This window comes from Pterocles gutturalis, unplaced genomic scaffold (assembly GCF_000699245.1).
Source record: "Pterocles gutturalis isolate BGI_N339 unplaced genomic scaffold, ASM69924v1 scaffold21813, whole genome shotgun sequence".
NCBI lineage: Eukaryota > Metazoa > Chordata > Aves > Pterocliformes > Pteroclidae > Pterocles > Pterocles gutturalis.
Window position 1 is genome coordinate 22,227 of NW_010126204.1, and position 9,826 is coordinate 32,052.

General features: G+C 59.1%; 1 protein-coding gene across 1 annotated transcript in view; it reads left to right on the top strand.

The window, feature by feature from the left end:
* LOC104465741 (1-phosphatidylinositol 4,5-bisphosphate phosphodiesterase gamma-1-like) overlaps window positions 1-9,822 on the top strand; it is a gene marked incomplete at both ends in the record, with an annotated part of 25,173 nt that extends 15,351 nt beyond the window's left edge. The window contains 15 exon segments of the mRNA XM_010078906.1: window positions 48-248; window positions 1,049-1,168; window positions 1,462-1,642; window positions 1,981-2,058; window positions 2,719-2,822; window positions 3,044-3,140; window positions 3,250-3,319; window positions 3,957-4,114; window positions 4,655-4,751; window positions 5,172-5,396; window positions 6,258-6,406; window positions 8,201-8,315; window positions 8,504-8,665; window positions 8,991-9,079; window positions 9,637-9,822. Of these exon segments, the coding sequence (XP_010077208.1) occupies window positions 48-248; window positions 1,049-1,168; window positions 1,462-1,642; window positions 1,981-2,058; window positions 2,719-2,822; window positions 3,044-3,140; window positions 3,250-3,319; window positions 3,957-4,114; window positions 4,655-4,751; window positions 5,172-5,396; window positions 6,258-6,406; window positions 8,201-8,315; window positions 8,504-8,665; window positions 8,991-9,079; window positions 9,637-9,822 (2,032 nt within the window).
* Between the last annotated feature and the right edge of the window lie 4 nt (window positions 9,823-9,826).

Genomic DNA, 9,826 nt, shown 5'->3' on the forward strand with positions numbered 1-9,826 from the left:
CAAAATCTCCACAAATGACCCTGGTTGATCCCCTCCCTCTTCCACAGGCGCAATGGGAAGGTGCAGCACTGCCGGATCCACTCCCGGCAGGATGCCGGCAGCCCCAAGTTCTTCCTGACGGACAACCTGGTGTTCGACAGCCTCTACGACCTCATCACCCACTACCAGGAGGTGCCGCTGAGGTGCAACGAGTTTGAGATGAGGCTGACGGAGCCGGTGCCGCAGACCAATGCCCACGAGAGCAAAGAGTAAGCATGTGTTTGGGAAGGGTGGGTCATGTCCACTGGGCAGCTGGGACCCCATGGGAAGCCCTCCCAGGTCTTGCTGTAGTCCTTCCTTCCTGGCTGGGGCTCTCGTCCCCACGTGCTCCCTGTGGAGCTCTCTGTGTCACAGCAGCCATGCTGGCCAGCTTCGTTGTTGGTGGAGCTGGTTGTATTGGAAGCTCAGTGCAAAGAAAGGAGGTGCTGGGCTTGGTTGGGATGCACTTGCCCATGCTGCATGTCACCAAATGGCTCTGTTCCTGCCTGTCCCACAGAAAGGAGAAGGCAGCCCTGTTCCAGTGTTACATATGCGATGACTCTGGGGAGACCTTACAGCACCTTCCAGTGCTGAAAGTGGGCTACAAGAGAGATGGGGGGACTCTTGATCAGGGGTGGAGGGACAGGACGAGGGGTAACAGTTTTAAGCTGAAAGAGGGGAGATTTAGATGAGATATCAGGAAGAAATGTTTTCCTGTGCGGGGGGTGAGGCAGTGGCCCAGGGTGCCCAGAGAAGCTGTGGATGCCCCATCCCTGGAGGGGTTCAAGGCCAGACTGGATGAGGCTTTGAGCAACCTGGGCTGGTGGGAGGTGTCCCTGCCCATGGCAGGGGGTGGAACTGGATGGGCTTTAAGGTCTTTTCCATCCCAAACCATTCTGTGATTCTACAGTCTCTGCTCCCTCTCTTCCTTTTGAGGATTCAAGGCAGTTTTTGTGGGCTGGAGGGGAAGCAGTACAGCACAGCAGAGGTGTGGGATGAGCCAGGCACAGTGTCGTGTCTTTCCTGACAGGTGGTACCACGCCAACCTCACCCGGGCCCAAGCCGAGCACATGCTGATGCGGGTGCCCCGCGACGGAGCCTTCCTGGTGCGCAAGAGGAGCGAGCCCAGCTCCTACGCCATCTCCTTCCGGTGCGTCCCAGGAGAAGGGTGGTGGGCGTGGGGGGAGCTGGGGTGCTGCAGTGTGGGGAAGAGCAGGAGAGGGGATGGGGGCCTGATGTGAGCCCTCCCAAAGCTCTTCTCACTCCTGGATGAGCCTCACAGCCCCAGGAGAGCCTTCAGGACCCTGCTCCTCCTCCCATCTCCCGTCTTCACTGTGCTCAGCAGCCAGCCCAGGGGCACCCTTTGCTTGGGTGACTTTATTTTGGCAGAGACCCTGTGGTACCAGGCACCAAGTGGCTTCTCTCTGTCTCTCTGCCTGCCAGGGCGGAGGGGAAGATCAAGCACTGCCGCGTGCAGCAGGAGGGACAGACCGTGCTGCTGGGGAACTCCGAGTTCGAGAGCCTGGTGGACTTGATCAGCTACTATGAGAAGCACCCACTGTACCGCAAGATGAAGCTGAGGTACCCCATCAACGAGGAGACGCTGGAGAAGATCGGGACAGCGGTGAGTGTGGGCAGCTGGTGGAAGAGTTAAGCCAAAGGGTGATGGGCAGGTCCTTTTTGAGCTGTTGTCTTGAAGTAGTGTCGTATGACCCATCTCTGGGCTTCACAGTCCACATCTCATGGGGCTTCATGCCCTGGTGGAAACACTGGCTTGAGTGAGATTTATTGCAGCCCCTCTGACCCAGGTCGGCAGGGAGCGTGTGCTGGGCATCTTTGCTGTGTGCAACATCAGCTCTGGAGTTGCGCCTTCCCTGGGGCGTTCTCCTTTCCTCCCCCAAGGCAGGAGACCTGTTCTCCTGCAGAGCCACCATTGTCACCACTGACCCTTCACCTCCACAGGAGCCAGACTACGGAGCACTTTACGAGGGACGCCATCCTGGGTTCTACGTGGAAGCCAACCCCATGCCCACCTTCAAGGTACGCTCTCACTGCTTGGCATGGAGCAACCTGCAGGGCCTGTGGGCTTAGCAAATGTCTCTTTATTTTCCAAGAGCTGTATTGTTTTGTGCACTCATTTCTAGACCATGCAGGGAGACATGCTCTTGGCTGAGCCTGCAGGTTCGCAGGCTGGGCTGCCTCTCATTCTGGACCCTCCAAAGCCTCCGTGGCTCCTGCCCAAAGGGACCATACCGGACTTATGACCTCTGGTTTAGATATTAGCAAGAAATTTTTCACTGTGAGGGTGGTGAGGCAGTGGTCCAGGTTGCCCAGGCAAGCTGTGGATGCCCCATCCCTGGAGGGGTTCAAGGCCAGGCTGGATGAGGCTTTGAGCAACCTGGGCTAGTGGGAGGTGTCCCTGCCCATGGCAGGGGGTGGGACTGGATGGGCTTTAAGGTCCCTTCCAACCCAAACCATTCTGTGATTCTGTGACTCTGTGGTTTGCCATAAATGGGGACTTTGATTCGTTCTGCAAGGGTCACCAAGGTCTGGCAGCAGGGCTGGATGCTGCCTGCACATGACATGCCTCCCAGCTCCCCAGCAATCATGTCTGTGGTGGGAGGTGATCCCTCATCCCATGGGCTCGTTGTCCATGTGTCCATCTGCTGCCCAGCCTCACGGGACTCCCCCTTGTTGCAGTGCGCGGTCAAAGCCCTGTTCGACTACAAGGCACAGCGGGAGGACGAGCTCACCTTCACCAAAAACGCCATCATCCAGAACGTGGAGAAGCAGGAAGGCGGCTGGTGAGTTGGTCCCAAGTCAAACCTTGGTGTCACCATCCACACCAAGGTGTGTCCCCTCTATGGCTGGGTCTGTTTGGGGATTGCCGACAAGCTGCACATCCCCAAAGCCTCACAACCCTAAGAGCAGATGATGGAGGAGCTGCCTGTCCCCTGTCACCCCCAGGCAGGATGCTCTGGGACCCTGCTGTGGGTGCTGACGCTGCCCCTTCCCTCTCTTCCAGGTGGAGAGGAGATTACGGTGGCAAGAAGCAGCTGTGGTTCCCTTCCAACTACGTGGAGGAAATTATTGGTCCCAGTAGCCTGGAGCCAGAGCGGGAGGTGAGCTTGTGCCCGAGCAGAAAAAGGTGGAGTGGTGGGGAGGAGCACGTGTGCGCAGCCCCCTGTCACCGTGCCCAGCACCATCCTGCCTCTGCTTCCTTCCCAGCAGCAGCTGGATGAGAACAGTCCCCTGGGAGACCTGCTGGGAGGGGTCCTGGATGTGCCCTCCTGCCAGATTGGTGAGTGCTGGGGAGGGATGGAGGACTAGGGGGGTGTCAGAACCCTTGTAGCGTGATGTTTGCAGATTTTCTGGGCCAAAGGGCTGGAGCACAGGGAGTGCTGCAGGGTTTGGGGCTCAGGTGTGTCCCTGCAGCCTGGGTACAGCCGAGGAGCACCTGGGGTCCTGCCAAGGAGCTGCTCTCAGGGGGCCAGGGAGCTCAGATTGGTTTTGCAGGCCACTTCTTTTCTGTAAGGGTTTGCCCCTCCTCGCAGGTGTGTGGTCCAGCCACCCTGCCAGGCTGCCGCAGGCTGTGGGGCTCTTGGGCACTGGCTGAGCTGGGTCCAGCCTGCAGCTCCCCAACATCCCTCTGGTGGCTGTTACCACCTGGGCACTTTGGGGTGCAGAACGAGGAGGATGCAGAAATGGGAGGAAGAGGGCAGTACAAAGACCCCCTCAGGACACACTCTGCATCCTCACCTGTCGCTTCCTGGGCTCGATCTTTTGCTTCCAGTGACCAGAAAGGGGAGCTTCTCCTCTTAGTTGAAGAGTCCCAGGGCAGCCAGGATGGTCCCTCAACATCTGTTCCCTCTGCGGCGTGAAGGACTTGGCTCAGCATCTGCTTGTGACCGTGCTCTCTGCTCGCTCTCCCCCCACAGCCATCCGCCCCGAGGGGAAGAACAACCGCCTCTTCGTCTTCTCCATTAGCATGGCCTCGGTATCGCGCCTGTCCCTGGACGTGGCGGCCGACACGCACGAGGACTTGGTGGACTGGGTGAAGAAGATCCGGGAGGCAGCCCAGACGGCTGATGCACGGGTGAGTCTGGAGAGCCCTGGGCAGGGGGACATCTCCATGCCAAGTCCTGGGTTTCCCAGGAGCCGAGGAGGAGTGGAGGCTGGTGGGGAGCATGATGAGATGGCAGCCTGTGGCAACAGGCAGAGGAGATACAAAGATGATAAAGCCAGAGTCATCTTTGACAATACAGCAAGGGGTGGTGGCCACACATGGTGGCTTGAGAGGTTCAAGCTGGACATCTGGGAAGACTGGTCCATCAGGAGGGTGTTGCAGCCTTTTGAGATGGGGAATCTCCATCTGTGGAGGGTGGCAGGGCTCAGTACAAGGCCACAGCTGCCCTGCACTGGTGCTGGTGCCAGTCCTGCTCTGGGTGGGAGGTAGGACCCACCGAGGGCCCTTCCCATGGTCACTCCTGAGGTGACCCTGAAGCAGAGCCATCTGGTGCTGGTGGTTCTGGGCAGGAGCGACCACACCAGCACAGCTGTTGACTGCGTTGGTGAGCTGGTTATCCAACACCACTGCTCCTGCTTGGCCCTGACACCTCTCTCCCTCTCTTGACAGCTCTCCGAAGGGAAGATGATGGAGAGGAGGAAGAAAATTGCCCTGGAGCTTTCAGAGCTGGTTGTCTATTGCCGACCTGTGCCCTTCGATGAAGAGAGTGAGCATCTCCTGGTCCGGTGTCCACCACAGGCCATCACTGTGGCGTTATGGACCCTGCGGGGTGCCCCGAGGTGCAGAGGGCAGATGTCTAAAGCAAGGTGGAACCAGTTTACATTGGAGCTCTGGAAATCTCCTTCCCCAGAGGGTGGAAGTTCCCTTCCCCATCCCTCTGCTGCTGGGACCTGTCACCATGCAGAGCAGCTGCTGGGGCGGTGGGACTGGGGAGCATCACGCCCGATCACCAAGAGCAGTTTCGATGCTTTGGGCACCCAGCAAACACCTACCAGGGCAGGGGAGGGTCTGCACGATAGCAGCTGAGCCAGGGGAGGAGAGGATGGCGTTTGGAAGGGACCTAGGGTGGTTGAAGTGTCTGGAAACGGGATGTGCTCCTGGCTTACGCTGCGCTGTCTCCTCCCAGAGATCGGCACAGAGAGAGCCTGTTACCGAGACATGTCCTCCTTCCCCGAGACCAAGGCGGAGAAGTACGTCAACAAGATCAAGGGCAAGAAGTTCCTGCAGTACAACCGCCTGCAACTCTCCCGCATCTACCCCAAGGGCCAGCGCCTCGACTCATCCAACTACGACCCCCTGCCCATGTGGATCTGCGGCAGCCAGCTCGTGGCACTCAACTTCCAGACCCCAGGTGAGGGCAGCTGGAGGGAAGGTGGGCAGGCTGCTGGGGTACCCTGCACCTCCGCCCAGCCTCCTGCCTGCACCCCTGCTAGCCTGGTCCTGGCAAAGGGCGGGTCTAGAAGAGGCTCTGGGTCCAGGAGGGGCTCTGCCGGGAGCAAGACCTGTCCAGGCACAAGGTTGCTGGGGGAAAATATGCTCCAGTGGGCTGGATTGACCCGGGGAGCTGGGCTGAGCCAGGAGGTTGTGGTGCCATGAGGACAAGATGATACGGAGACAAAGCAGGGAATTCTCCCAAGGCCCCTGGTGACAGGCAGGGCGGACAGGGGAGGTACCAAAGGGGACAGTGCAGCCCTAGCCTTGGGACACTGGCTGGGTGCAGGGTCTGAGCCAAGCTCGCTGCTCTCTTCACCTTTCCGCAGTCCACGCCTGCTCCTGCCCTGCAGTCCAGCCTTCCCTTGCCCGGGCCCTTGCCAAACCCTGCTGTGAGCCTGTTCAGCTCACCAACCCACCAGAAAACTCCCTGCCTCTTTTTTCCTGCTGCCTTTTTCATTCCTTTTGTGAATTCAAGCTCCTTGCAGGGAGGTTTGGCAAACGCTAGAGCCAGCACAAGGAAAGCCGAAAGGAGAGGGAGGAAAAGGAGGAGGTGACCGGTGGAGCACTGGGTGGTTGGGCAGCTTGTGCATGAGAAAGTCACCCCATGGCCCCAGCATGGGCACAGGCTGCAGTGAGGCCGTGGTGCATGAGGCACTGCCAAGGGATGGGCCATGTCCCCTTGCAAAGGACGTCCTGCGTGGCACCAGTAACCCAGGTGGGCTGGCTGGTGGGAAGGACACAAGGTCTCCTCCTCCCATCCCCTGCCTGTGCTCTCCAGACAAGCCCATGCAGATGAACCAGGCCTTGTTCATGTCCAGCGGGCAGTGTGGGTACGTCTTGCAGCCGGCCAACATGCGGGATGACGTCTTCGACCCCTTTGACAAGAGCACGCTGCGGGGCGTGGAGCCGCTCTCCATCTCCATCGAGGTCAGTGCCTCCTCCCGGGGTGGGGAGGAAGAGGGGTCGGATCCAGGCGGTTATACCGAGCTTGGGGTGCTATAATAATGGTTTTCCCGGGTTATTTGCCTCTGCCTCCAGCTGCTCCGCACCAAACCAACCCCTGCTGAAGGACTGTCCCACAGCGCAGGCTTGGGGACCTCTCACTGAAGGGTGACACCCATGGGTGCTGCCGAGGGAAGCATGGCCAGCTTCCCTGGGTGCCTGGAGAGGGGCAGCAGGATCATCCCAGTGCCCTCCCTCCTGGGGCCCCGTGCCAGCAGGTGGCATCCACGAGCCACAGAGGTGACATCTTTGTCCCCAGAGCTTGGTTAGGACTGTCTGAGAGTGTGATGCTCCCAATGGGGTCACACAAGAGCTGTGCTTTGTCCCCTCCTTGTCACTCAGTTGCTCCAGGCTCAATGTCCCCATGTCCCCTTGCCCATGGCCCTCTCGGGGAGATGCCGGAGGCTGGAGCGGACTTTTCAGCCTGTTTCTGTGCTGTGCTGCTGGTGGTGATAAGAGGAGGGGGGCTGCTGGGGGGTTAGGGGAGGATGGATTGCAGATGCTCATGGAATCTTTTTCTTCCCGGATGGTGGGACTGAGCCTGGACCATCCCCCTGTCAGCTCACTGAGCCGCACGGCAGAGGCTCTGCAGGGACATGGGGCAACTGGAGGGATGGGAAGGATGTGCCAAGCCAGGTAGCTCTCGTGTTTGGTCTCACCAGCCTGTGTGGGCATCCCCAGCGGTCTCAGAGCCGAGCTGGGGGTGGGCAGTCACCCTTGCAAGTCCTGTCAGCCCAAGCAGACCTTGGGGAGGAGTAGGCAGCAGAGATCCTGCCTTTGGTGCTCACAGATTCTGACAACGCACAAACTGCAGCTCCCCTGAGGCCTCCTCTGGTTCAGAGTGATCCCACCTAAGACAGCCACAGCCCTTCTCAGTGAGGACACCTCATCCTGTCCCATTTGCACCACTGACCCTGTATCCACTGTCTCCCTAAAAATCCCTGGCACCATTTCCCTGCACCGTCTATTTTCCAGACTCTTCTTGCATCTTGGGATGCAGCTGCAACCATGCAGTGCTAGGAGTCCCTGTGCCGTAGCCTGTCACTGTCTCCTTTAAGAACCAGGCTCAGCCTTTTGTCCTCTGGCAAAACTGCCCCATGTCCCCACCAAAGCCAGCTTTTGCGGGTGGAGAAGCCGTCTCGAGCCCAGCATGACTCAAAGCACATGATCCAGCGTTGGCAGCGCATCCTTTCCCTGCAACAGCAGCGTGCCGCCAGCGCGCTGGAGCGACATATGGCCACGGGCACGAGGGAGCCAGGGTTTCTTCCTCCTGCAAGGAAGCAGGTTGTGCTTTGAGTCGAGCACAGGCTGTGCTACGAACAGGAGGCAGAGCAGCTCCTTTTTGTCCTCTGGCTGAGAAGTTTGGGCAAAGCCAGGGTGTCCTGTGTAGCTCTCCGGGCAGGGGACGGTGGCTGGGCTTGGCAGGCTGGAGGAGGGATGCTGCGGTCCCAGGCCTGGCTGTGCAGGCGGCAGACAGCAACCTGGGACAGCTCAGCTGCCTTTCTTATGGCTGACACATCGCATCGGTGATCGGTAATGCCACGGCAGCTTCCAGGGGTGGGAGCTGTTTTTCTCCGAGAGGCAGGCTGGGCTGGGCTGCCTGTCCATGTCTCTTCTCTCTCTCTCCAATTACCAGAGCCAGGGTGATTTATTTGGAAAGAAAATCTCTTGGTATGCAAATGGTTTTTTTCCTCTTTGTCTCTCCTGCTCTCTGCCCAGGTCCTGGGGGCCCGTCACCTTCCCAAAAACGGAAGGGGAATCGTTTGTCCTTTCGTGGAGGTGGAGGTGTCTGGCGCTGAGTACGACAATGCCAAGCAGAAAACCGAAATTGTGGGTGAGTGGGTTAGTGAAGGGAGAGGAGAGGGATACACCACCCCTGCGTGAGCCGTGGGCACCACGGCAAAGTCCGGCGCCAGGGTGGGGGCTGCCCCCATGCTGCCCAGGAGCCATCAGCTGTGGGGGGGCATGGGGGGCACGGGGCTCGGTGAGGGCTGCCCATTGATGGTGGGGTTTTCTGACCAGCGGACAACGGCCTGAACCCTCTCTGGACCCCGAAGCAGTTCCACTTTCAGGTCAGCAACCCCGAGTTTGCCTTCCTCCGCTTCGTGGTGTACGAGGAGGATATGTTCAGCGACGAGAACTTCTTGGCTCAGGCCACCTTCCTGGTGAAAGGCTTGAAGACAGGTAAGGCGCCTGGGGAAGTGTGTGTGTGTGGGGGTGTCATGGTGGTCCTCACCAGTCTGCTGATTGCATCGTTAGCCTGGGAGATGCTGGGTTTCACAGGAGGACGCTGTCAGTCCCCAGGCTGGCTCAGTCTCTCATGTCCCCATGTCAGCTCACCTCCCCTTCCCAAAGGAAGCAAGAAGCCATTTGATGACATCCCTCAGGGCCAGCTGCTGCTTGGGGGAATCCGGGGCGGGGTTGGAGAAGACCCCCTTGAGTTCTGTGCCGGGAGGGTGACAGGACACTGCCTGTGCTGGGAGTGACACCAGGGCTGTCTCTGCTGCAGGTTTCCGAGCTGTACCCCTGAAGAACAACTATAGCGAGAACCTGGAGCTGGCGTCCCTGCTGGTCAAGATAGACATTTTCCCGAGCAAGGTAAGGACACAGGAGTCCAGCGGGTCCGTGCAGCGAAGCCCAGCCTCGCCTGGCCTGAGCCATGCGGGACGGCCGAGCGCCCAGCACCGCGCTGGCATGGTGCATGGAGGGCTGGCAGGGTGGGAAGCACCGGGCTCACCAGGGCATTTCAGGCAGGATCGTGCCTGGGCTGCATTTGATTTGCCTGTAAATCCTATCAGCAAAAGCTGAAGGAAGCAGATTTGCTCCGTCCCAGTTCCCATCTGCGCTCCGGGCAAGTTACAGCTCAGTATCACGGAGCCCGGCTGGCCTGGGGCCATCGGTGTTGGCATCAGCAGAGGGCAGGGCTCCTTCAGAGACAGAGGTTTCTTTTATTTCTTCATTTAAAATTATGCTGGTGGGCACCAGCGATGGCTGTTAATCCAGAACAGCTGCACATTGCAAACCCCGAGACCCCGTGAGTCCTACCCACCTGCGTGGCAGCTCACAGGACTGCACCAGGACTGCCTTCACTACAAGACACACACTTTCATATCCCACGCCCTTTATTACTGTATTTTTTTTTTTTCTGATCCAAGCAGGAGAATGGTGAAATAAACCTCTTCAGTGCGTCAGCCCTCCGGGAACGAGCAGGGGATGCTTCCAGCCAGCTGCTGGCGAGCAGGGGCAGAGAAGGGTCCTTTGAGGTGCGGTACCAGCAGCCCTTTGAGGATTTCCGTGTGTCGCAGGAGCAGCTTGCTGACCACTTCGAGAGCCGGGAGCGAAGGT